Source organism: Panthera tigris, chromosome E2 (genome assembly GCF_018350195.1).
Source record: "Panthera tigris isolate Pti1 chromosome E2, P.tigris_Pti1_mat1.1, whole genome shotgun sequence".
Classification (NCBI taxonomy): Eukaryota; Metazoa; Chordata; class Mammalia; order Carnivora; family Felidae; genus Panthera; species Panthera tigris.
Genome location: NC_056674.1, coordinates 13,123,127 through 13,150,477, shown reverse-complemented (window position 1 = coordinate 13,150,477; position 27,351 = coordinate 13,123,127). Strand labels below are relative to the sequence as shown.

The following is a 27,351-nucleotide window of genomic DNA, read 5'->3' as shown; positions in this document are numbered from 1 at the left end:
TCCCAGGGGTGGGGCCTCACTGCTCTGGAGCCGAGAGGGTGGCTGGTACCACGATTGAGAGAGACCCCACAGGGAAGCTAGGGTGCAAAAGAAGGGCCAAGGCGGGGTGCCTGCGGGGCTCAGTCAGTTAAGTGTCTGACTCTTGGTTTCAGTTCAGGTCATGATCTCACGGTTCGTGAGTTCGAGTCCTACATCGGGCTTTGTGCTGACAGTGTGGAGCCTTCTCCCTCTCTCCCTCTCTCCCTCTCTCTCTGCCCTTCTTGCACTTTCGTGCTCTCTCTCTCTCTCTCTCAAAATACTAAACTTTAAAGGAAAAATAAATAAAAATAAAATTAACAAAAAGGCCCAATGAGGCAAGGCTGTGCAGGGCTCTCCCTCAGCCTCCAGCCCCTCTCCCTCCTGCAGAGTTTTCCCAGAACACTTGGTGGACCCTGTGATGGTCTTCGTCAAGCTGGGACATTTCATCCTTCTCTTTGGTGACTCTGGGGTCGGTCAGCCCTGACTCTCCTCCTGACTTCACCCCCTACCGCTTCAGGTAGTCTATACCTTCATCTATAAAATGGGTCTAATAATCCCACCTTGAAGGCCTGTGGGAGGATTGCATGAGGTAAGAAAGCCGCCTGCTTTCCCGGCATGAAAGGCATGCTCTCCTTTCATCCTTGATAAGATAGTACCCGCCATGGCTGATATGTCAGTGCTGTGCCAATTCTTGGCTTCTGTTAGTCTTCCCGACAGCCCTGAGCTCGGTACCCTTCTGACCCTCATGCCCACCATATTGTGGTTTTCATTTCCATTTCCCATTTCCCTAACAGGCAGGTTGACCACCTTTTTTGCGGTTTATTGGCTATTTGACAATTGTCTTCTTTTTAAATGTCTATTTATTTATTTTGAATGGGGGGGAGGAGAAGGGAGGCAGGGAGGGGGAGAATCCCAAGCAGGCCCTGAGCCGTCAGTGCAAAGCCCTACACGGGGCTGGATCTCACAAACTGTGAGGTAATGACCTGAGCCAAAATCACGAGTTGGACACAACCAACTGAGCCACCCAGGCGCCCCAACAGTCTTCTTTTGGAAAGTCCCCCATCCAAGTCTTTTTTTTTTTAATTAAAAAAAAAATGGGGATATATGACCTTTTTACTGATTTGTGAGTTATTTCTATTTTCTGGATACAAGTTCTCACCAGATACGTGTATTGCAGATATCTTCCCCTTTGTGGCTTGCCTCTTCACTTTCAATCTTTTGGTGAAAGGGGAAGATTTTTCATTTTACTAAAGTCCATGTATCCATGTTTTCTTTTCCTTTTTGATTAATGCTTTTAGAAGTTATAATTTTTTTTACTGTTTGTTTATATTTGAGAGAGTGTGTGTGTGTGAACAGGGAAGGGGGAGAGAGAGAGGGAGACACAGAATCCAAAGCAGGCTCCAGGCTCCGAGCTGTCAGCACAGAGCCTGACGCGGGGCTCGAACCCACGAACCACGAGATCATGATTTGAGCCAAAGGCAGACGCTTAACCTACTAAGCCACCTAGTTGCCCTGATGCTTTTAGAATTTAAGAATTCTTTGCCTACCCCAAGGTCATGAAGATAGTCTTCTATTCGTTTTCTAAAAACGTAATCATTTTACCTTTTACGATTAGAGCTACAATCCACGTGAAGTTGATTTTTATGTACCATGTGAGGCAAGGGCTCAGAATATTTATTTCACGTGGATGTTCAATTGAGCAGCACATTTATTAAAGATGACCATTCTTTCTCCTTCACCAGTCTCACCTTTGTGATAAAGCATCTTCTTTTTTAATAGTAAAGATTTTACTATTTTTAAGTAATCTCTACACCCAACGTGGGGCTTGAACTCACAACCTCGAGATCCAGAATTGCACACTCTGCCCACCGAGCCAATCAGGTGCCCCTCGAGTATCTCTTTATGTGTGGGTTTCCAAGCTCCCTGTTCTATGGCCAGTTTGTCTATCTTTGGTCCAATACTACATTGTTTCAAATACCATAGCTTTAAAGCTTATTTTATTTATTTATTTTTTTTAATGTTTATTTATTTATTTATTTATTTTTTAATTTTTGAGAGAGAGAGCATGGGCAGGAGAGGGGCAGAGAGAGAGGGAGACACAGAATCTGAAGCAGGCTCGAGGTTCTGAGCTGTCAGCACAGAGCTCGATGCGGGACTTGAACCCACAAACTGCAAGGTTGTGACCTGAGCTGAAGTCGGACGCTTAATTGAGCCACCTAGGTGCCCCATCAAATACCATAGCTGTAAATTAAGTATTAATTAATACCCAATAGGGTCAATTCTCCAGTTTCTTCTTTAGGATTGCTCTGGCTTTTTCTGACCATTTGTGTTTCTGTATACATTTAGATATCCTACTTCAAAAACTTTTAATATTTTAATATTTAGTATTAAAATTTTTAATTAAAACAATTCATCATATCAAGGAAGACACACAAGTTAATACAAACCTATGTAAAATAGAATCCAAACAGCACATGTGGGTGGGGAGTGAAAAGCCGGGCTCCTTCTCCCTCCAGGCGCCCATTTTTTCCCTCAGAGGCCACATCCTTCCAGAAGCTTCTATGCATGTACAAGCACTCAGTCTTTCCTTCACAAAGAGTAGCATATTGTACACGTTGTTCTGTGGCTTTTTTTTTTCTCTTAATATATCCGATAGAACTTGTTATTTTAGTAGTTGCCTAGGAGTCTTTGATGACATCAATAATCTTTTTAACCTGTCCCAAATTAGGCTGTTGCAGTCTTTGTTCCCACCGGGAGCTGTGCTGCCATGATTCCATCGGGCGTACATTTTATGTACAGATGCGCAGCCATTTGTGGGATGGATTCTTAGAATCAGACTTAGCACCAGCCCACTGTCTGCAGTACTTCCGCAGAAGGCTCTGAACAAGTCTGAAAACCCTGAATGAGCGGCTCCATAAGACCCTTGCTTCTGATGGTCTGGGGCTCCCTGCTGAGTCCTAGATCGTTGTTTTCGGATCTTGACTTCTGTTCACAGGCCCCAGTCTCTGTTTCTGACTCTTTAAGCTCAGACCCTGATCCTGAGACCTTGAACCCAGATCCACCACCCAAGCGCCTCAGCCTTGAATTTGGAGATCAGCTGAGCCCTGGTGGAAGGAACAAGGGCTTCACTGAACGTGCCCGGGAACCGGGTTTTGAGCCCCAGCTTCGCCCCACCTTCCCTCCCCACTGCCCTGCTTCACCGCCGCGTAGCCTTGGACAAGACACATGACCTCCCTGAGCTTCCCTGCTCTGTATATCGAAAGAGCTTGGGGAGAACCTCCCAGCTCTAATGCTGGGTCCGGCCTGGGTCCCCCATCTGTCTGGCTTCTCCTATGCCGCTCTCTGGTTCTGTCCACCTTGGTTCTGTCTGGCACGGGGCTTAAGAGCAGAGCTCTGGAGTCAGACCAGCTTGTCCGTCTCGGCCTCTTACTACTTCACTTCTTGGGACCTCAGTGTCCTCATCTCTAAAACAGAGGTAATAATATCGACTTCCCACGCCGACAGAATAGCTGTCACACAGCAAGCCTGCAAGAAATTCTAGCTACCGCTGCTATTATTAGGATTATCTCACATTCCTACTCCCAGTTCCACAGTTTTGGGCTTGGAAAGGCAGCTTCGTTGGAGAGTGAGAAGCACTGATTTCCCTCCATCCCACTACCCCCCAGCTGTGGGGCTTGGTGTGGTCCCGGAATCCAGAGCCTATAATAAGACCTGGCCTCATCGTCCCTGTCGCTGTGTAACCAGTCGCCTCACTTGACCTCTGTGAGCCTCAGTTTCCACATGTGTAAAATGAGTCTGATGATGCCTCCGGTGTGAGGTCAGTGCCAGGAGTTAAAGCGATTCTTTCCAGCGAGCACATGCAGTGCAGGGGCTGGGCACATAGCAGGGATTCCGTGGGAGGTAACCATGGTGGAGATTCTTGCCAAGGCCTCCCCCCCACCCACCTACCCCCGCCGCTGTGTCCTGAGTCCTAACTTCCTTTGTGCCTAAGTCTGAAGTGACACTATACAAACACCCGTTCAGACAATAACCGTGTCAAGATAAGATTCCCTTTTTGCTGACATCATCTTCATGTGCCTCGTCTTACTAGCCCTTTGGCACATTTCCTCTGCCTTTGTGCTTATTTGGTGCATTGGGGGTCAGTAAGGTTTGCTGGAACCCCTCAGAAATAAGCATCAAGGTAGCAAACCTCTGCACAGTCCCAGGTTATTTGTTTAGCCTGCAAAGCATCACAAGGATTGGTATTTGAACGTGTGTGGTGGTTAACCTTTATAATCAGGACGTTTTACCAAACAGCCAAGGTTTCCAACATTCTTGACATTGGGCCATCTGGCATCTCAGGCCTGCTTCCCTGGTGGTGGTGGTGGTGGTGGTGTCGGCTAGACCTCAGTCCTGGTGGCCCTCTGATCCCGTGCGAGCTCATCAAGTCAGTTCAGTGGGTCGCTACTGGTCGTGTAGGAAAGCGAGGTAGAGCAGGACAGAAAATAATCAGGGTGTGCTGCCCTTAGTCACTAAGGGTGTGGACCATTTCAAGGAACAAAGTCTATTTAAGTGCCTGTGTGCGCGCACGCACGTGTGGCTCGCCTTGGAAGGTAAAATGTATTTCTTACTGTGAGGTCCTAGTCAGAAATCTGAAAGCCCCTGTTCCAGTTTGGCATAATCTCCCAACAGTGTGATTCACTCTTAGGTTACTAACGCGCCTCCCCTGGTAGGCATTTGAGTTTGAGACGATTGAGCATCAGGTTGGCTGGTGGAGATTAAAACAGCTCCCCGTGATCTGCCAGAGGGGAAGCCCCCAGCGTCTGTGGCCCTAGCTTCCAGGCCCACTCCGCACCCTGAGCGTTTGTGCGCAAGGAACGGACGCGGTGACTCCATCCCGCAGCGCGGTGGATTCCTGATCCACGCTCCCCCAGCAGCCCCTGGACGCCCGGGCCCTGACCTCGCTCCTCTGCTGCTTCCCAGGAGAACCCGTATGTCATGCGGCGGCCAAACTTCCAGGCCCTGTCCGGGAACGAGCGCTTCGAGGGCTTCTGCGTGGACATGCTGCGGGAGCTGGCTGAGCTGCTGCGCTTCCGCTACCGCCTACGGCTGGTGGAAGACGGGCTGTACGGGGCGCCCGAGCCCAACGGCTCCTGGACGGGCATGGTCGGGGAGCTCATCAACCGGGTACGGCCGGGCCGGGTCTGGGGAAGGGGGCGTGGCCCAGGTGGGTGTGGGGAGGCCACCAGCCAGTGGCACTTCAGCCAGCCTAGCGCCTAACAAGGGGTGCGCCGTGTTGCTGTGCCTGGTGAGCACCATGGGGCAGGGCACGGTGTGGGGGATGAGAGGCGATGTGTCACCTCCAGTGGCCTGCTTTGCCTTGCCAGATGCTCCCCTAACGCCACCTTGGCTTAGCTGGCTCTCAGAGATGTTTTGGGTGAACAGAAAGAGACATGGAGCTGGAATCGGACAAAGACTGAGGAGGTCGAGAGAGGCTTCCTACAGGAGGCGGGGCTGGGCCAGGAGGACAGGGGTAGCGCTCGCTGGTGCACTGTGCCCCGCACCTGCTGGGAGGGCCTCACACATGGCAGACATCAGGGCTGCCTGCTGAACTCATTTATTGAGCACCTACTGTGTGCCTTGCACCATGCTGGGCGTAGGCTATAGCAGTAAGCACAGGGGACCTGCCTGGACCCTGCTCGCAAAAGCTTAGGGTGTCCTTAGGATGCAGGAACGCAAATGACCACAAGACAGCCTTTGGGGCTGTGATGGAGAAAATTCAGAGAAGGGACCCAGAGGAGGCTTCCGACTCAGCCAGGCATCCAGGGAGGCCTTCCCAGAAGAGGTGACACCCAAGCAGATTCCCAAGGTGTGTGAGGCAGTCAGCAAGGTGAGGGGATATGGGAAGAAGGGAATGTGTTCAGAGAAGAGGAAATGGCATTTATAGAAGGGGAGTCAGGGTGAGAGAGAATGGGCTCCCCTGGAAGGGCCTTGAGTGTGGGTGGGATTTGGATGAAGGGGAGGAGGGGAGAGAGGCAGGGGTGTGGGAGGTGGTAGGCAAGGGTGCCGTGGAAAGAGTATTTTGTTGGAGTCAGACCAGTCTGGGTTTGAATCCTCAGGTGAGTTGTCCCTCTTTCCTGAACCTCTGTTTTTCCCTGCCTAGGATGGGGATAAGGAGGCCTCATGGGTCTGTCATGAGGGTTTTAGGAAACGGACAGTACCGCACGTGTTGTTTGTCAGAGGCAGGGGGACTCAATATGTGGTCCCTCCTTGTATTTATTCTAGGCAGGAGAAACCATGTAGGTGAACGCCTGGGGGCAGGACTGTGTCCTGGAAGACAGGCCCCAGGCTTGCGGCTCGCCTAGGGCAGGTGCACAGAGCAGGGACCTGTGGCCACGAATAGTCACAGAAGCTTTGACATTGGACTTGGCTGAGGACGTCCAGGATCCTCACCCTCCTGTCTCCTCCATCCCATAATTCACTGCATCCAAACCCCTGAATGTCACCAGGGTAGACTTGAGAAGGCCACTTTGCTTAACAAGGGCATTTATTCCTCAGGGCACTGATTTTCAAAAGCTGTTTTGACTGCAGAACCTTTTTTCCCAATTGAAAGCACTCTCAGAACCCTTGGACAAAGCCGAATAACTCTGGTGGAGGCAGAGTGGGGGTGTCCCTGGAGTCCTGGTGGCTAGGTCTCTCCCCACCTCACCCCAGGGGCAGGCCCGAGGCACCGCCCCACAGCTGCTAGCCTGTTTGAAAGCTTCTGTCCTGGGTGGGTTTGAAGGGCCTGAGGCCAGAAACTGAGAAGACGGGGCAAGGAGAGCTGGTGGCCCAGCTCCCACCAGACTGGCCTGCTTCCCCATGACCTCCATTTCCACATCCTGGTCCTCAGTCTTGTAGGCTCAGAACCATTCATTCATCGGTGTCCCCAGAAATAAGCAGATTCTAGGAGACTAGCCCCTGACTTAACCCCCAGTGCCTCAGGCCTACCTGAGGGGAGGAGGCTTTGGCCTGATGGTGTCATCTGGGGCAAGCATAAGACAGAGGCCAGGAGCTTTTCTGATGGGATGCTGTGATTGTGGTCCTGAGTCCTGTTTGAATCGTGGCTTTGCGGCCTATTAGCTCTGTGACCTCGGGGAAGTTACTCAACTTCTCTGTAACATCATTTCTTCAACAGTATAATTGAGGAAATAATAGTCACTAGTACGCACAGCTGTCACAAGCATGAAATGAGTTATTCCTGGGGCTTAGAATAGGGCCTGGCAGGTAGTGGCTACTATAAGCATGTGCTCTATTCTGTATTCTTTTTCTTTTTAAATTTTTTATGTTTATTTTATTTTTGAGAGAAAGAGAGAGAGAGAGAGCGCGCGCGCAAGCAGGGGAGGGCAGAGAGAGAGGGAGACACAGAATCTGAAGCAGGCTCCAGGCTCTGAGCTGTCAGCACAGAGCCCGATGTGGGGCTCGAACTCACCAACCGTGAGATTATGACCAGAGCCGAAGTTGGACGTTCAACCGACTGAGCCACCTAGGCACCCTTCTATTCTATATCTTATTAACGTTCTTCCTACCAGCCTGGCCAGCACGTGCATACATTCACGTGTTTGTTCTCAAACCAGCTAGCATATACCTGGGCCTACTGTGTGCCAGGCCTGTGCTGTACCCTGGGGATACAGTGGCCAGGCCCGGCCTTGCTCTTACCGAGCAGGTTAAGAGTTGGGCCGTCAGTAGGAGGCTCCTGGTATGTGTCCCCAAGATTTCCACTGGCTCAAGTGAGGAAGCCGAATCACTTGGGCTGGAGGGTCAGCAGGATGGCCTGCAGGGGGGGAGGGGGATGGCAAAGGAGGGACAGGGGGAGGGCTTGGTGACTGCCTGGGGCGGGGGACGTAGGAGAGAGGACTGAGCCTCTCCGTTGCTGGGCAGCTGGGTGACGGCGGTGACATTTAGGGAGAGAACACTGGAGGAGGAGCAGGCTGGGAACACGAAGGGTGGGCGGGGCTTGGCCCTGCAGAGGCTCAGCTGCCTGCCTGCCGTGGGATGGCCGAGTAGTACACGGAGACTCGTGCGGTACTCGGGTTCTCCCGGCCGCAGCCACAGCAGCAGCCTTTGTTGACGCCACACCACACGCCGGAGGCTTTTCAAGTGTTACTTGATGATCCTAACAATCACTGTCCTCCCACTGCTGCTCTGGGGCTCAGAGGCGAAGGGATTTCCACACCGCCCTCCCCTCCCACGGGGCTGCAGCCAGGTGCCTCCGACCTCAGGTCCTTCCCAGACACCCAGCAGGTACTTGGAAAGCTCAGAGTGGACAGGATGATGCCCACTCACGCTGGCTTTCTGAACTGTATTAACCCCACCCCATGAGGAGGGCCTGGTCTCAGCCCAGTTTTCTCTAATGGAAAGCGAGGCACCAAGGTCCCATGTCTAGGCCACACGGCTAGTGACCGGCAGAGCCAGGGCTGGCCCCCAACAGGCTGGCCCAGAACTGATGAGTGACTTCCAGATGGAAGCCAGCCCGGGGCACCGGAATCTTCCCAGTCACCCCACCTGTCCCCAGGCCGGTCTTGAATTCCGGTCCGTTTATTCCACCCAGTGGCCACTGCTGGAATTGGCCTTCTCCCTGTCCTCGCTGTCGTGGCCGTGGCCGTGAGTTCAGGCCCCGGCCCCTCGGACCAGCCTCCTCCCTGGCCTCTTGGCCTCCCAGCTCTCTCCCTTCTGGTTTGTCTCCCACTAGGATCTTCTACAATGCCAGTCTGACCTGTCACTCACACGTTGTAGCCATAGTGCCCCACACCATAAAGTCTGTGCCCACAGGCCCCGCCCTCAAGGGCAAAGCAGATCACTTAGGTTGGTCCAGGGAAGCAGACTCTGATGTGGAGATTAGCAGGCAGGAGGCCCCCTTGGAAACCAGCCTTGTGAGGGAGTGAAGGAGCCGGCCTGGGCAGAGTTAAGACCCTGCAGTTTCGACTGGTCCTGTGGCGGGGGAGCTGGAGCTCTGGAGCCGGAATGGCCTCAAAGCCCCGAAGTGAGGGGCCAGGACTTTATATGCCCCACTGGCCCGTCATTGGAAGGGGCTGTCCTCAGGGAGGGTCAGTGCCTTGGGCGAGGAAGCTCTTCCACCCACAGAGCTGAGAGGGATCAGCCACCGGCACCCTTGGCAGCTGGGGCAGTGAGTGCCCCATCCTGAGGGACGGTCGGGGTGGCCTCCGCGGAGACCCCCTACGGCCAGGAGCTAGTTACAAGTCAGGCGGAGCCAGCCTCAGGCGCCCACGTGATCCCCGCGCAACAGGTCGCCTCTCTGAACTCAGTGTCCTCTCTTGAAATGGAGATTAAATTACTGCTGTCACAGAGTCTTGTGGGGAGTGGGTGAGGGAGAGTACAAGGTCCCAGAGCAGAGCCTGCATCACGGGGCCTTGCGGGTAAGGAGTTTGGATGTTATTTTCTGTTTTCTTCTCTTCTTCCTTTTGATATTTATTTTTGAGAGAGAGAGCGTGTGCGCACACGTGCGAGCAAGGGAAGGCCAGAGAGACAGGGAGACAGAGAATTCCAAGCAGGCTCTGTGCTGTCAGTGCAGAGCCTGATGTGGGGCTCAAACTCACGAGCTGTGAGATCATGACCTGAGAGTCAAGACTCAGGCGCTTAACCGACTGAGCCACCCGGGTGCCCCCTGGATGTTATTTTCGTTGTGTGCGAAGCCAGTGGAAGGATTTACGCAGGAAATGTGACGTGATCTCATTTGTTTCTGCTTTATTTGTTGAGGTAAAATTCATAGCATGTAAAATGAACCACGTTAACGTGTATAACTCAGCGGCGTTTAGTATATTCACAATGTTGTACAACCACCACCTCTACCTAGTGCTGAGACATTTTTGTGACCCCCAGAGAAAACCCCCATACCCATGAAGCGGTCAGCTCCCATTCCCCCTTTCCCCAGCTCCCAACAACCACCAGTCTGCTAACCCCTGCCACCAATCTCTCTGTCTCCCTGGATTTACTTATTCTAAATATTTCATGTAAATGGAGTCATCCAATATGTGGCCTTTTTTGTGTGGCTTCTTTCACTCAGCGCCACGTATTCAAGGTTCATCCGCGTTGTAGCATGGATCAGGACCATATTCCCGTGTAGGGCTGAATAATGTTCCATTGTACGGACGTATGACCTTAATTTTCGAATCATTTAAAAATGATCACTCCGGCTGCTCTCTTGAGAAAGAGCATAATGGGAGAAGAGTAGACCCAGGATGGTCCATTTAGAAGTCCACTGGAGGGTTCAGAAGGCAGAAAGAAGGTGGCTTATACTCCAGTGCTGGCCATGTTGGGTGTGCTCACGAGGGAAAGAGTCAAGGGTGACTGCGGGATGTGGCCTAAGCAGCTGGGTGGGTGGTGAGTCTGGTTTCCCCCCTGGGGAGGACGTGGGAGGAGCTGTTTGGTGGATTTGGGGAAATAAGAGTTGTCTCTGGGCATGGGTTGTTGGAGGTGACTCTCTGAAATTCAAGAGGAGAAATACGGATTTCATTGTGCAGCTGAGCATGAATTATTTAACTCATCCCCTGTTTGGGTGGTTTCCAGTTTTTGCTAGTGTAGACAATGCCACCATCAACTGGGCTGTGGATCTGTGGGTGTCTTCCTGGAGGATAAACTCCAAACAGCGGAAGCGCCGGGTCAGAGAGCGTGAACGATGTTGTTTAAGCGGAGACTGCCAGATGGATGTTCGAAAACGTTCCGCCAATTTGTATTCCCACCAGAAGGGCACGAGAATGTCAGATTTCCCACACTTTTGCCAACAAGAGGTATTATCAATCTTTAAAAACAACAACAACAAAAAAAACCCAAAAAACCTCTGCCGATCAGAAAGGCCAAAAATAATACCTAAATGCTTCAACCTAAACAGAGTGTTACATAGCTGTATACTAATCCCCATGTGGATAGACTGTGATTTAGTGAAGCATTTTTTTTTTTTGTATTTAGTTGTTTTCAGGTATTTTTATTTGTCTTTATGCACCCAAGCACGGTCTGCATTGCAGCTGATTAGAACTGATTCTCTGAATAGAATGACTAGGTAAAAGAGGAGGTCCCTTCGTATGGCTTTTGTTCTATATTATCCAGCCGCTTTCCGGAAAAGCTTACAGCAGTTTCTATACAGGCTCCCCCTCCCACAGAGGGTTGTGATTGGCTTTTAGATAGACAACCCCCACCCCTGCCCCGCTGCCTGCTGTCATTTTAATTAATTAATTAAAGTTTTTAACGTTTATTACTTTTGAGAGAGAAAGAGCGAGCTGTGTGAGCCGGGGAGGGGCAGAGAGAGGGAGACACAGAATCTGAAGCAGGCTCCAGGCTCTGAGCCGTCAGCACAGAGCCTGACGCGGGGCTCGAACTCACAAACCGCGAGATCATGACCTGAGCCGAAGTCAGACCCTTAACCGGCTGAGCCACTCAGGTGTCCCCCACCATCATTTTTATAGATGGCGGATCACTTTGATTTTTCCTGGTGGACCGCAGCAGGCCTTATGTGGTCAGGTGATAGATGGAGTCTGAGCCCAGCTCCACTCAGAATGGGTCCGATAGGTCCTCAGACCCACCCTGTGTTTTCCGTGGTCCCACTCGTATAATTGCAGCCAGCAGAGTCCCACACTGGCTCGCTGACCCGTGGAGTCGGGGCCGTTACCGTAAAAGAACCAAGTGGAAGCCCCTAGAATTCCCCGTCCTTCCCAGGATAGTAATCCAAAAGCAATTCTACGTCCTTTGGGGGAATTGCAGAGATTAGTGGCGCCATTAACGGCTTGAAAGAAGCAGAGGTAGTGATCTCATCCCCAGTCAACTGGCCGGTTCGGCCTGTGCGGAAGGCAGATGGATCTCGGACAAGGACTGTGGGTTATTGTAAACGTAATCAGGCGGTGACTCCGATTGCGGTGGCCGGACCAAATTAAGTAGCTTTGCTGGAGGAAGTCAACACAGCCCTTGGCAGCTGGTGTGAGCTACTGACCTGGCAAATGCTTTTTTTCTCCATAACGCTTTCTGAGGTCCACCAGGAGTCTTCAGTCTTGCCGCCGGGTGATACCTGTTTCCTTGCTTTCTGCCATCACATAGGCCACAGAGAACTTGATGTTGACAGTGCACCCGGGGCCACGCTGGTCCGCTCCACTGGCAACATTAACGCCGATCAGATCTCGTGAGCAGGAAATCACATTTAAGGGGGTTGGCAGTAAACGTGCTGTTGACATCAGCCGGTCAGGATCCAATCTGGAGACAAAAATAGCACCAGGTACTTGAACGGAATCACAACAGCTACTTGAACAGAGAGGATTTGGTGTAAAGAATTGTTACCTGAACGTAAAGTTGTTAACCAGATAACTGGAAGGGTAGCAAGCGAACTAAGGGATCACGGGGTGGCAGGAAGCAGCCACCGTCCTGAGGGCCTAAGGGGACAGGGGAAGAAGTTGGAAAGATTAACACTTAGAAACTCAGACAAAGGGCCCCACGGAGCGGAAACTCAGACTTCTGAGGAGGGGGTGCTGTTTGTCTGGTACTGGTGACGTCGGGTGGGGCTTGGGGATTTGGGGATAAGTTGTGTGCTGGTTCAGCCCATTTACTAGAAACCCACACGGCTTTTCATTTTGAGGGAGGCCCAGAGCACACGGAGATCGCTGCAGGTGCCAGCTGTGTGCAAGCTGATCTACCACCTGGCCCTGATGACCCAGCAGATCAGGGACGTGCAGAGTGCTGGTGGCAAATAGGGACACTGGCACCTGGAGGTGACTCACGGTGCAGACCTCTGGGGTTTGGGAGCGGATTGTGCCCTCTTCTGCAGACTAACTGTTCTCCTTTTGAGAAAGTGCTCGTTACTGGGCCCTCCTCGAGACTGAACGGTGCGTGACCCTGCGGCCCGAGTGCTCTCGTGACCTGGCTGTCGTCATTTCTGCGTCAGTCAGGGTCCTCCCAGGACACAGGTTGTCCCAGAGAGTCATTCACTAGGAACCAAGTTGTTAACTAAGTAACTACGAGGGTAAAAGTTGAATTCCAAGGCAGGCCTCAGCAAACTTTTTCCTGTCAAGGGCCAGATAGGAAGTCTTTTTGGCTTTCAGACCATACGGTCACAACTACTCAACTCTTGTGCCGGATGGAAAACAGTCATAGGCAATAAATACCTAAACAGTTGGGCCCGGGAGTGTTCCAATAAAACTTTATTCACAAAATCAGGCAGATGGACCGGACTTGGCCTGAGGGCCGCAGTTTGCACACCCTTGCTCTCCAGGTGTCATGGAGGTTGCAAGGTGGGAAATGGCTGCTTCCCTAGTTCTGAAGGAACTCTTCTTGAGAGAGAAGAACCGAAACTACTGGAAGCTTAAGAGGCAGGTGCTTGCTGGCTGGCGCTGGCTTCCCGGAATGGGGCTTGGTGAGGCCGGTGAGGCCGGTTCTACAAATGCAGGGAAGCCACAAACTGGATTAAATGCTGCCCTGGGAGGATCCACTGAGAGCAAGCCCAAAGGAGCAGGCAGGTCCCTTCTTCCTCCAGCCTTGCAGCGTCCCGCTATCGCCCCCTATTGGCAGAGTCTGACAGAGCTGATGGCAAAACAGAAACAGCTGGGATAGAGGGCTTTTGGGGCTGGGGGACAATCACGAATGCTTTGGTTGGTTGGCCTGTGGGCATTTAGACAGCCCTATCTATCCCATCATTTCTACAGGTGGCTCATCCTTTGGATTTCTCCGGATTTCATTCCAGAGATTAAATGTCAGGGTCCCCTTGTGGAGGAAAATCTTCTTTAGGAAATCAGTGACTGTGCTAGGAAATTGAGGGTGAGGAGGAAGGAGGAGGACGAAGTAGGAAAGGGGGTTCCAAAGGCTCTGAAAGGACCTTAGAAGGAGCTTGCAGTTTAAGGATGGGTCTGTCCTCCAGAATGAAACCCAGATCTGACCACCTAGCCCCACCCCAAGTATCTCCACGGACTTCCTTAGCCCCCCAAGACGCCCACTTCCACTCTCGCCCCTGTGGTCTGTTCTCACGGTGACCAGATCACGTCATCCGCCTGCTCACACCCTCTGATGTGACGTCCTCTGTTGCCCTTGGAGTAGCATCCGGCCTCCATCCCATGCCTGCCCGGCCCAGCAGGGCTCTGTTCCCTGCTCTGCTGCATTGCTGGCCCCTCCCGGGGGCTCTGGCCACCCTGGACACTGCAAGTCCCTTCCCATCTCGGGGGCTATATGTGCTTGTCCCTCAGCCTGGAACTCTCTCCCTAGTTCTTCTCGGGCCTCGCCCCACACTTCCTCCACATTTGTACTCCAGACCTCCCCGCGGTGGGGAGTGCATCCAAACCAGCGTCTCCCAGCAGGTTCGATCACGTTGCCCTGCTTTGTCTTCATAGCACCTGACATTATCGGTTTACATTCACTGCTGGATTCCCCAAGCTGGAATCGTGCTTGGTCGGTGGTGGGTGTTCTGCAAACATCTGTCAAGTAGGCAAATGAATGGATGGACAGACAGAATGGGCAGAGTGGCTGCCGCGGGGGGTACACGGAGCAAGATGGTGGGTGTCTAAGTCTGCGCTCCTGTCACGGGATACCACGGATGGGGTGGCTTGTAAACAACAGACATTTATTTCTGCCAGTTTGGGAGGCTGAGCAGTCCTAGATCAAAGTGCTGGCGGAGTTGATGTCTGGTGAAGGCCCTCTTCCTGGCTTATAGCCATCTTGCGGCGCCTCGTATGGTGGAAGGGGCGAGGGAGCTCTCTGGATGGAATGGGATAAGGGCACTGACTCCACCCTCGTGCCCCCCTCACCTCCTAAAGGCCCCACCTCCTCACACCATCATGTTAGGGGTTAAGATTCCAACATGTGAATTTGTGGGGGGAACACAAACATTCAAAATATAGCAGGGGGTGAGGCCGGTGAGGTAGTGAGGGGCTGGGTGGGGCAGGGCCTCAGGGGCCCGGGTGAGGAGTTTGGATGGCAGAGGAAGGAGAATGAGAGTTGTTGCTGGGTTTAAGCAGGAGTGCTGTGACCAGGCTGTAGTTTCTGGGGTCAGTTGAGCCGTTGGCTGGACTTTCCAGTCCTGAGATGCTGGCATCTGGGCAGGAGGAGGGAAGCGATTCCAGAGGTGTTAGGGGAGCAGAATCAGGACAGCTTGGGACAGAAGTGGGGGGTGTGAAGGGGACCCCAGGCAGAAGCCTGGGACAACGCTGGGGACAGGGTGGGGGCCGAGTTTGCCGTGTGTTCACAAGAAGTTCAAGGACCTGCTCACTCTAGTCATTTGCAAAGCACCCATCTCCTGAGCTCCCCGGGACCAGAGAGGAGTTGCACACCTGGACCCTGTCCTGAGATGCCCCCGGCCATGGAGGGTGGGGACAGCGGACAGGTGACACTCCTCAGAGGGGGACCAGTTCTGAATCCTGGGGTCAGCTACATCCAGGTACTTACCCTTACTATGTCTCTGTTTCTTCAATGGTGGGGAGGACAGGATCCCTCTGGGGACTATTGTGGGGAGGGGACGCCCCAAAATGGTGGCCATGGGGTACGTGCTGTGTAAGTGTGAGCCTTTAGACCCATGTGCGGCTCCATGAAACACGGAAGGAGAGCTATCTCTGTTTGGGAGGCTCCCTGAGGAGGGGTGACATTCCCAGGCTCTCAGCAGAGGAGACAACAATGCATCCAGCTGGCCCTGCTTTTGCAGGTTTGGTAGCAGAAGCCGAAAAGCAAACAGATCTTTTCCAAACAGAGCTCAATGCTGTGATAGATCAAGGGGGGTCTGGCATGTGGGGAGCCCATAGAAGGTGCCGCAGAGGAGGGAGGGAGCAAGGGGACCCTGTAGGAGTGGGTGGGTCCAGTTCTGCAGGGCAGAGTGGGGTGCCTCGGGCGGAGGAAGTGGTGTATTCAGGGATGCAGAGGCCAGAGAGCAGCTGGCGCGAGAGGGAGCCAGAGGCCCAGGGATATGGTGGGAACTTTAGCAGCCCTGGGTGCCGTCCAGAGAGGCGAGGCTTGGCCAAGCTCCATCAGTATTTGTTGGGAAGCTCCGTGTAGGTTGTGCCTAACCAGATAGGCAAGGAGCTTGTAATTTAGTAGGAAAGACGGTCCGTTAATAAGCAAATGGCAGGATCATCTTCACTAGTGCTAAGCAGGATATAGAGCAGGGTAATGGGGACACCTGGGTGGCTCAGTCGGTTAAGCGTCCAACTTCCGCTCGGGTCATGATCTCATGGTTCGCGAGTTCAAGTCCTGAGTCAGGCTGTGCGCTGATAGTGCACAGCCTGCTTCAGATCCTCTGTCTCTCTCTGTCCCTCCTCTGCGTGCTCAATCTGTCTTTCTCTCTCTAAAATAAATAAACATTTAAAAAAAAAACCCAGGGTAATGGGTAATATGAGAAAGAGGACCCGGGGTGGAGGTGAGTGCGATCTGGATGCCACTATGGGGAGGGCTGAAAGAGTGAGGTATGAACTAAGCCTCGAATATTGAGGAAGAGCTACAGAGCACATGCAAAGGCCCTGAGGAGGGGAATGAAACTGCATTTTGAAGAACAAAAGGCAGCCATTGTAGCTGGAACCGAGTGGGTGAGGGGAAAGGGCATGAGGTGAGGCCAGCATGCAGGTGGGTCTCACATCACCTGGGGCCTCTTGGCTGGAAAAGGGCTTTATTTTAGGTGCAGTGTGAAGCCACCCAAGAGTTTTAAATGGGACTTTCCCTTTGGACTGTGGTATTCTTTTTTCTTTTTTTTTAAATTTGTTGAACATTTATTTATTATTGAGAGACAGAGAGAGACGGAGCATGAGCATGGGAGGGGCAGAGAAGGGGGGAGACACAGAATCGGAATCTGAGCTGTCAGCACAGAACCAGACACAGAGCTTGAACTCACAAACCGCAAGATCATGACCTGAGCCGAAGTCAGACGCCTAACCGACGGAGCCACCCAGGCACCCCTTGGACTGTGGTGTTCTGAGTGGTGGCTGGGGGGCTGGTGAGCTGGCTAATGAGGTTGTCAGGAGACAGACGTCGATGGTGGGGGCCTGGAGGGGGGGATGGAGAGAAGTGGACAGATCTGAGTTGTGTTTTGCAGCAGAACCACTACTCTTGCTGCTAGAGGAGATGTGGAGAATTCGGGAAAGGGAAGTAGCAGGTTTGGCCTTGGTGTGAGCCTTAGATGAGGTCTCCAAGTGGGTGAGGAGGCTAGGGAACAGAGCAAGGGATGGGACAGAAAGGAGCTGGGAGCCCGTTAGGGAGGAAGTGGGGTCCTGGCATCTGACCCAGGGACCAGCAGTGCCCTCCTGAGCCCATCTGAGAAGCCACTGCCTCCTGCCTTCTGAAATGGAGACTCGGGCCCCCGTGGAGGGCCCTCCCAGGGCACACCTCCCATGGGCACCTATAAGTAATAGGATTCCTGTGTGAGCTGACATTGTTCCTGGCAGTTCACATATTAGTCAGAAGAGTGGCAAGTGCATAAGGAGGGGCAAAATGCTCCTTACTGTCTCCATCGAGGAATTCCCCCAATCCAGCCAGGTTTTGGGCCCCTGCCACACTTCGCCGCCTCTGGGTTCTGCTCTGGGGCTGTGCCCTCTCCCTGCCCTCAAGTCGCCCTGAGGCTGGTGCCATCTCCCTCCCTGCCCCAGTTCTGTCCAGACCTGTATTACCTCGTGTGTGCCCAGTCTCAGCCCCTCCTGGGTGAGTGTGTGTCTCCTGGGCCAGTCTCCTGGGACCTCTGCTCTTATTTCTGCCCTGCGGGTGGTCTCTGCTTGAATTTGGAGTCAATTCTGGGGCCCGGTTGAGACCTGGGGGAGAGTCAGTATGCCTGGAAGGGATATCCTGGGAGCCGGGTCCCAATCCCAGGACCAGGAGAGCCGTGTGAGACATCTTGCCCAACCCTCATCCCCATTTTGCAGATGATCAAACTGAGGCCCCGAGACGTGGAAGCCCCTGCCCGAGGTCACCCAGCGAACTCAGGGCAGAGCCGGGGCTCCCCATTCCCGCACCAGGCCCTTCCCAGCGCCCTGCCTTGCCTGCTCCGTCATGTATGTACGCATGTGAGGGCCGCGTGTGCCAGTGTGTGCCCCGCGCCTCCCGGGGAGGCCCTTCCGCCGTGTGTCTCCGCCCCTCCCCGCACTGTGGACAGGGCATGAGTCTGTCCGCCTGCACCTGTGTGGGTGGTGCGTCCCTGGGTCAGCCTGTGTCTTAGCACGTGTGTGTGGACGTGGTGTGGTGTGCACACGTCAGTGGTGGCAGAGACGTGACCGTGCGCAGTGCTCACGGGTGCCATGCGTGTGTATGTCTGTGTGGCGGGGAGGGTGTGCGGAGCGCTGGGTTTTTCCCCAGTCTGTGTCCAGCCCACAGCTGAAGGCCGGCCGAGTCCTCTTGAGCTGGAGCAAAGTGAGCCTTTCGGATCAGGGTTTCTGGGCGTGCCAGCCAGACCCTAACCCAAACCCTTCTGCGCGTCCCACCCCACCCGCTCCCCACCCTCGCCACCTCAGACCCGGACCCCTGGCGCCCCTCCCCCACTCGAAACCACGTGCAGCTCCCCCCAAGGTCATTCCCTCCGTCGGGCTGGGCGCTGGTCCTGTGTCTGGGGGGCGCCTTCATGCACACACGTAGGTCGCCAGTGCCTGCCGGTGGCAGGAGAGTAGAGGTCCCACCTCTGCGTTAAGGTCCCCAGCTCCTGCCTTTGCTGACTGGTACCTTTGCCTCTCTGAGACTCAGTTTCTCCATCTATAAAATGGGGCTAGCAGTGGCCCTCTGGGAGCTGTTGGAAGGAGGATTCAAGGTAATCTATAGAAAGTGTTACCTAGTGTGGAGCCTGGTGCAGAGTCGGTACATAGTACGTGGCTCCGAGTTGTTGACTCTGAAGACAGAAGTGGAAACCAAGGCCTGACAAGGGCCCTGAACGGGTCACCATCCGGGCGTCTCAACACCAATGCCAGGCTGTCTCCAGGACCTGGGTGGTGGGGGAGGTGGGAGATATGTGGGTCGGTGGGGGGTGTTGTTAAAGCAAGGCCTTAGCAATGAACTTGACAGGATGGGGAGGGGCGGCTGGGCCGGGAAGAGGCCTCGGGAGCCTCTTCCGGCAGATGCCGTGAGGAATTTTATTTGTTTGCACTAAAATTCGGTACCCAGGCCTGGGCCATTGGTGGGCCAGTTTTGGGCCCAAGGTGCCATTCTGGACCTGGTGTAGGCTCCTGGCCCCTCTGTCTTCATCCTTTCTCTTTGCCGGTCTCTCAGCTTCTGCTGATCTCTCTCTCGAGAGCTCTCTCGGGGCGTTTCTCCCTAACTGCCCGTCTGTCTCCCTGGCCCACCCCTCTGCCCCCGCCCTGCTTCCCCTCCAGCAGAAGGCAGACCTGGCTGTGGCCGCATTCACCATCACAGCCGAGCGGGAGAAGGTCATCGACTTCTCCAAACCCTTCATGACCCTGGGGATCAGCATCCTCTACCGAGTGCACATGGTAGGGCTCCCCTGGAGACGCGGAGGCTGTGGGGCAGGAGCCTGGTGGTGGGCACGACACCTGTGTCCCCAAGGGCAGCAGAGGCTGCGGGCTGGACCTTGATGGGCCACTCGGGCTCATGGGCGCCTGGCGAGGCGGGGGCTGGGGATGCAGCTGAGGTCAGGGTGGCTCCGGGCCTCACTCCCTCCCCCCACAGGGCCGCAAGCCTGGCTACTTCTCCTTCCTGGACCCCTTCTCCCCTGCCGTGTGGCTCTTCATGCTTCTCGCCTACCTGGCCGTCAGCTGCGTCCTGTTCCTGGCCGCCAGGTGAGTCCACTGCCTGCTGCCCGTGAAAAGGAGGCGGGGAAGAGGCGTGGGCTGGGGCCTCCGTGACTGACCTGCACATTCTGTCTGGGCCTCTCCCCTCCCCCCCACTTCCATTTTCTCTCTCTCTTTCTCTCTGTCTCTCTGTCTCTCTATTTCTCCCTCTGTGTCTCTCTATACATCTCTTTCTGCCTTTTCTGTGTGTGTCTTTCTCTGTGTTTCTTTCTTCCTCTTCCCTCTGTGTGTATCTCTTTCTGTTTCTGTCTCTCTTTTCCCTCCTTTTTCTCACTGTCCCCCCCCCCCCATCTCTTCACATCATGGTGTCTTTGTCGCCTTCCTCTGTTTTTCTCCTTTTTTTCTCTACCTTGGCTCCATCCACCCCTTGCCCCCGTGTCTCTTCACAGGCTGAGCCCCTACGAGTGGTATAACCCACACCCGTGCCTGCGGGCACGCCCCCACATCCTGGAGAACCAGTACACGTTGGGCAACAGCCTCTGGTTCCCTGTAGGGGGCTTCATGCAACAAGGCTCGGAGATCATGCCCCGGGCGCTGTCCACACGCTGCGTCAGCGGAGTCTGGTAAGAGGCCTTCTGTCTGTCCCAACCTGGGTGGGGAGGGCCCCTTCCAAGCCTGGGAGGATTCTGGTCCCCCTCCGGCAACTGTGTGGCGGGGAATGGGGTGGAGAGAGCTGAGCCCCAGCTCTGCCCACTACTAGCCGTATGACCTTGCGTAGGCCACATCTTCTCTCCATGCCTCAGTCTCCTCATCTGAAAACTGGGGATAAAAATCCCCATGCCGCAGGATTCAGTTGGGCTGTTGCAGAAAAGTACTTCTTCTGACGTGAGAATTATAATTGGAACAGCATACGCATGGCTATTGCTGACTCGTACATGCGCAGGCAGTCACAGAGACTTGGGGCAGCCTGCACGGTCCAGGGACACATACTCCTTGGGGAGTCCCTTGGGGACCCCAGGAACCTGGACAGAGCCTATTTAGCCCCCATCACAAGCTCCAAGAAGTCACATGTCAGAGACCAGACACTGTCAACTTGTGTCTGGACCACGGTTTTTTAAATATTTGTTTATTTTTGAAAGAGAGAGAGAGAGCCGGGGAGGGGCAGAAAGACAGAGGGAGACACAGAATCCGAAGCAGGCTCCAGGCTCCAAGCTGTCAGCACAGAGCCTGACACGGGCTTGAACTCACAAGCTCATGACCTGAGCTGAAGTTGGACATTTAACTGACTGAGCCACCCAGGTTTTTTAAACATTTGAATTAGTTAGCAACATTTAAAAATTGGGCAAATCCACTCACAAATCCAGACTTCTCACTCTTCTTGAAAATTCAGGAGCACCGGATAGGCCAGCATCTTCCTGGTCTCACGCATGAGAGGGCTGAGACCGCGTACTCCTCCCGAGGCAGGGCCAGGCCGAGCGGGCTCTCTCCCCGGGGCCACTCACCCCGGTGCCACCTGAGCCCAGCCTCCTCCCCAGGCCCTTCTGGGAGAGCGTTTCTTCCTCCCCTCCTCCCTGTCAGTTAGAATTCATGCATCGACAGTCATTCACCAGATGCTTCTCAGGCCCCTCCTTGTGCCAGGCACTCAGGTGAAGAATCCGGCCTCGAGAGGCAGAGGAACCCAGAATAAATAGCTAAGCAAATAAACAGACACAGGAACGTCCCATTTTGTTCCAGGAACAAGTGAATCCCAAAGACATTGTCTCATTCAAAACTTGTTCCCGACTAACCTTGAATGGGTGCAGGTTTTTCTGTCCCAACTGAGTGGGACGAACTACCACAGAGCAAGTTGTCGGCAGTTCGCTTGGCCCACTGTCTTTGACCCTTTTGGGTCTCGATGACATTTTTTGGGAATGGCATCATTTCAAGTGTTACATACCCTGTATTAGTTTCCGATCGCTGCTGCAACAGGTTACACAGGCTTAGTGGCTTCAAACAACATAAACCCATAAACATCATATGGGTCTGGAGGTGAGAAATCGGAAATCTCACTGGGCTAAAGTCCAGGTTTTGGCAGGGCTGGGTCCTTCTGGAGGCCCAGGGCAGAATCCATTTCTTTGCCTGTTTGAGCTTTTAGAAGCCACCTGTACTCCTTGGCTTGTGGCCTCTTTCTCTGTCTTTAAAGCCAGTAGCATTGCATCCTCATTTCTCTCTCTGTGGCTCTAACCTCCTTCTTCCACTTATAAGAACTCTTGTGATACCACTGGGCCCACCCAGATAATCCAGGATAATCTCCCCCAACTCACATTCCTTAACTTGATCATTTCTGCAAAGATCTTTTTACCCTATAAGGGGACAATACCTCATGAGTTCCAGGGCTTAGGATGTAGACATCTCTGAGGGCGGGGCGAGAGGAGGAGCTTTCTTCTGCCTCCCACATACCCCAGCTGCAACCTACCAACATTGTCAATGTCACACACCTATCAACATGCATGCAAACTACTAAATGAAACAAACAGGGCACAGTGAGAGAGAACAGCAGGGAACGTGGTCACTCCGGGAAGCCCCTTTGAGGAGGGGACACCTAGGCTGAGTCCTAAAGGCTAAAACAGAGGTGTCCACGCCCAGGAGAGGGAGGAACATTCCAGACAGGCCAGAGACCTGATGTGACAGAGACGGCCACATCCTCAGGCCAGGTGGCGGACCGGTGACCTCCTCTCTGCAGGCCGTCCCTTCTGCTCCTGGGTCAGGGACCTCTTCAGCTGGGCGTTCTCCGCCTGTACCCATCACCGTCACCCTGGAAGCTCCCAGTCACGCCCCCTCTCACTGGAGACTTTGACCCCAAGCTCACTCTCGTCTTCACTCTCAGCCCTCCCACACATTCGCTCGGTGAGTGGATGTTTCAACAGATGTTTGTTAGTTTTCAAATGTGACCCCAGCATGGTGACTCGGCAGTCTGGGGCCAGTATCCTAAGGGACTTGGTTGCCGGAGGGCCCTGAACCCACCTCCTGAGCCCCTCATCTTCAGTGTGCATTGGGGTCCCAGCCTCCTACAGGCACACCCAAGGGCTCGTCATCATTCAGGACAGCTCTGCCTCAAAACCAATGTGTGTGTGTGTGTTTTCTTTTATTAATTAATTAATTATTTTGAGAGAGAGCGTGAGTGGGGGAAGGGCAGAGAGAGAGGGGGGACAGAGGATACAGAGTGGGCTCCACAATGACCGTGCAGAGCCCGATGTGGGGCTCGAACTACAAGGTCATGACCTGAGCCAAAGTCAGACACTCAAATGACTGAGCCACCCAGGCGCCCTTCAAAATCCATGTTTTTGAGGTTATGCCTGACCTCAGCCCTATCCTCTCGGGCTCCTCCTTGGTCACTCTCGCAAAGTAGTCGTTGGGGCTCCCTCTTTCCTGTTCCCTGAACCCTGCGTACTTTCAGGTCCATCCACCTCAGGTAGGCTCCTAGGCCATGTCTTCAGCCACTCTTTTGCTGTTTTCCTCAACTCCTCCTCAAGGCGTCCTGTCCTCAGAGTCCTCCTGGCAACCTCAGATCTAGCCAGCAGCTTGGCTCTCCCTCCCCTGGCCCCACCAGGGTCACATAGGATCCCCTTACTGACGCATCCAGTACATGCATATAGACCACCCTCCTTCTAGAAACTCCTTGCTTCCAGGCTGTAGTGGCCCTCTGGTTCCCTCCTCCCGCTTTGGATCCTCTGTTTCATTTCGCAGGGGCGGGGGTGGGGGTGGGGGTGGTGGTGACCACCCTCGCCGTCTCTCACAAGGAGCTCCTCATTCCACACCAGTGACGTGACAGTGCCTGCAGACCCAGCGCCCTCATTTTACGACAAACATCTTATAACATCTGCTTTCCTACCCTGATGAAATTCAAGGGTAATATATCTCCTTACACACCTACGTACACATGTGATTTGAAACAAATCGGTAATACGCCCTAATCGCAATACAAAAGGGGAAAAGGGGAGTGATCTATGATAGAGTAATAGGATAGTGATGCATAAATGCTTGGGCGGGGCTGTGCTAGAAGACAGAACGCGGGAGTCAGGTGGCTGCATTCGCTTGTAATGGGTACATTGGAAATTACGAGAAGGGAGACCATTTAATAGAATCATGTGGACACCTGAGATTTGACGATTTGAACTATTCGGTAAATGAGTGTGTTTGCACAAACACAAATCACCATGCACGTGGCGATTTACTAACACAATTGTTCCAAGAGTCTTGATTCAGTGACTCAGATACCGTGAGCAGGGCTGCTGTGTCAGAGGCCTGAGCTCCAAACCGGTGAGGGGTTCTTGGCAAACTTTCAAACACAAGAACATCTGGTTGTTCCTCAATCTGAACAATGCACGCGTTTCTAGAAATTTCGGTTTCTGTTTTAACCATGCAGACATTTTTTTGGCTTTTGTCTACCAAGGAGTGAGGGTCAGAGTCAGGTTCTGGATTTTCCCTGTTGTTTAGACTGGACTGCATTGCTGGACACCTGCCCCCACCCAACAACACCAGGAGCCACTAGAGTGCCCAACACCTAACCACGCGTCTTCCTCACACGCCTCCCAGGGGGCTCTCCCTGCCGGGGGGCCACCACTCTGTACGCTCCGAGGCCTTCTCATCCAGCCCTGGTTCCCCTTGCATTTTGTAACTGATGCTTACCAAGTCCTCACCTCCAGACCCTCCCCATGTGTGCTCTACAGGCATCCCCAAAATAGCTTGTCCAAAATGGAGTGCACATCCTTGCTTCCAATTCAGGCTCCCCATCTGTGTCCCCCTGCTCTGTCCCCGTGAGCGCCCCCCCCGCCGCCCCTGCCCAGTCATTATCACCAGTCAGCCACGCTGTATCCTTGGGGTCAAGGTGGTACCTGCTATGTATTAGGCACTGAACAGTTTTGTCTTGAGTGAATGACATTGGCCCTTGCAGTGGGTTTGAAGGGACTTGGTTTCTGGAGAGTTGGGTCAGACCCTGGGTCTTTGCGTGTCGGGTTTTGATTTTCTTTTGCTGGAGGCTATATTATTCATCCCTCTGTCCTCTATTCCACCCCACCCCAGGGCCTAGCACAGCGCTGTACATGCGTGCTCGGCAAAGGTTAGCTGCTGTGTTTGTTACTATCTGCTGGAGGGGGTGAGTGGGTCTGGGAGGCTCTCCCAGCCCCTCCCTGTCTTCATGGCCCACAGATCTGGACTATCTGCAGGGAGCCCGGCCATGCTCACCTGCCAGGCAGGAGGCCAGAAAGGGTCAGGGTAAGACAAGTGGTTGCTCTTGGGCTCCATCGCAAGGCCAGTGGGTGCCTCTTCTCCCAAGTCACCAAGATAGTGAGCGCACACACGCACGGTGCTCCTTCTGTGTCAGATGTGGCTCACTCTTCCCACAGCCCTGTGAGGGGCAGCCTGTGACTGTCTTAGCTCACAGGTGAGTCCAAAGTCACACAGCTAGGCAGTGATAGACCCAGGATTTGGGGATTTTCCAGAGATCTTTCTGTTATTGATTTCTTGTTCAGTTCCGTTGTGGTCAGAATATTCTCTGTAGGATTTTCATCCTTTGAAATTTATTGAGACTTGTTTCATGGCTCAGCATATGGTCTATCCTGGTAAGTGTTCTGTGTGCATTTGCATAGAACGTGCTGTCAGTGGGCGCAGTGTGCTATAAATGGCAATTAGGGCCAGTAGGTTGATAGCGTTGTTCAAGGCTTCTATATCCATACCGATTTTCTGTCTGCCTGTTCTATCAATTATTGAGAGAGGGGTGTTGCAATCTCCACCTGTAATTGTGGAGAAATTGTGTCTATTTCTCTTTTCAGTTCTAACAGTTTTTGCTTCATGAATGTTGAAGCTCTGTAATTAGGTACATAAATGTTTAGGATTGTTATGTTGTCTTGATGAATTGATCCCTTTGTCATTGTATAATGCCCCCTCTTTATTCCTGGTAATATGCCTGCTGTGAAGTTACTTGTATTTGATATTAACATAGCTACCCCAGCTTCTTCGTGCTTAGTGTTGGTGTAGCATATCTTTTCCCATCCCTTCACTTCCAACCTACCTGGATCATTTTATGTATGTATGTATGTATGTATGTATGTATGTATGTATGTGTATTTTTTAGGGGGAGAGAGAGAGGGCACATGAGTGGGGGAGGGGGAGAGGGAAAGTGAGAGAAAGAAAGAATTCTAAGCAGGCTCTGCACTGTCATTACAGAGCCTAATGCAGGGCTCAAACCCACAAACCATGAGATCATGACCTGAGCTGAAATCAAGAGTCAGACTCTTCACTGACTGAGCCACCCAGATGCCCCAGATCATTATATTTAAAGTGGTTTCTTTTTTTTGTTTGTTTAGTTTATTTATATTTATCTTGAGAGAGAGTGAGCCAGCAGGTGCCTGGGTGCACACAGCAGAGGAGGGGCAGAGAGAGAGAGACAGAGAGAGAAAATCCCAAGCAGGCTCCACACTTAGCACAAAGCCCGATGAGAGGCTTAATCCCACGAACCACAATATCATGATCTGAGCTGAAATCAAGAGTCAGATGGGGCTCCGGGGAGGCTCAGTCGGTTAAGCATCCGACTTTGGCTCAGGTCATGATCTCGCAGTTTGTGGGTTCGAGCCCCTCTGAGCTGTTTGCACAGAGCCTGGAGCCTGCTTCAGACTCTGTGTCTCCTCTCTCTGCCCCTCCCATGCTCATGCTCTGTCTCTCTCTGTCTCTCAATAATAAATAAATGTTATAAAAAAAAAAAAAAGAGCCAGACGCTTATCCCACTGAACCATCCAGACACCCCTAAAGTGGGTTTCCTATAGGCAGCATGTACTTAGGTCTTGGAGCAGGGGTTGGCAAACTTTGTCAGTATTGGGCCAAATAGTATATAGTTTAGGCTTTGTTGGCCATCCGGTCTCTGTCACAACTAATCAGCTCTGACTGTATTGTGAAAGCAGCCATAGACGATACATAAATGAATGAGTGTGGCTGTGTTCCAATAAAACTTTATTTATGGACATTGACACTGAAAATAGAATTTTATATGTCACGTGTCTTGAAGTAATACTCTTCAATTTCTTTTTAAACATTTAAAAATGTGAAAACCATTCTTAGCCTGCGGGCTGGGCAAAAGCCGATAGCAAGACAGATTTGGCCTGTGGGCCATCGTTTGCCAGCCCTTGGTTGGGACCATTTACCTTTAATGTAATTACTGTAACGGTTGGGTTTAAATCTGCCAACTTGCTATTTATTTGTAATTTGTTCCATCTCTTTTGATTCCTTTTTCCCTCTTTTCCTACCTTCTTTTGGATTTATTGAGATATTTAGGATTCTGTTTCATGTCTACCATTGAAGCATACTTCAATAGCATACTTCTTTTTAAATTTTTCTTAGTAGCTGCTTTGGGTTTACAATATGCATCTTTAATTGATTACAAAATACTTTCAAGTAACATTGTACGACTTCACATAAGATGGAGATCCTTATGACAGTATGCTCCCATCTCTCCTCCTATCCTTTGAGCTACTCTTGTCATATAGATTATTTCTACTTGTCTTACGAGCCCCATAATATATTAAGAGTGTATGTGTGTGTATTTGCTTAAACAGTAAATGTCTTTTTTTTAATGTTTATTTATTTATTTAAAAAATTGTTAACTTTTATTCATTTTTGAGAGACACAGGGAGACAGAGCATGAGCAGGACTGGGG

The 27,351-nt window shown here is 52.5% G+C and overlaps 1 protein-coding gene across 7 annotated transcripts in view; it reads left to right on the top strand.

The window, feature by feature from the left end:
- GRIK5 (glutamate ionotropic receptor kainate type subunit 5) overlaps positions 1–27,351 on the top strand; it is a 58,372-nt gene that overhangs the window by 19,695 nt on the left and 11,326 nt on the right. For 6 of the 7 annotated variants that reach the window (XM_042969279.1, XM_042969280.1, XM_042969278.1 and 3 more), the window contains 4 exons: positions 4,981–5,184; positions 19,290–19,406; positions 19,603–19,712; positions 20,114–20,287. In XM_042969279.1, the coding sequence (XP_042825213.1) occupies positions 4,981–5,184; positions 19,290–19,406; positions 19,603–19,712; positions 20,114–20,287 (605 nt within the window). The remainder of the gene's footprint in view (positions 1–4,980; positions 5,185–19,289; positions 19,407–19,602; positions 19,713–20,113; positions 20,288–27,351) is intronic. The other variant, XM_042969276.1, reaches the window with a different exon arrangement.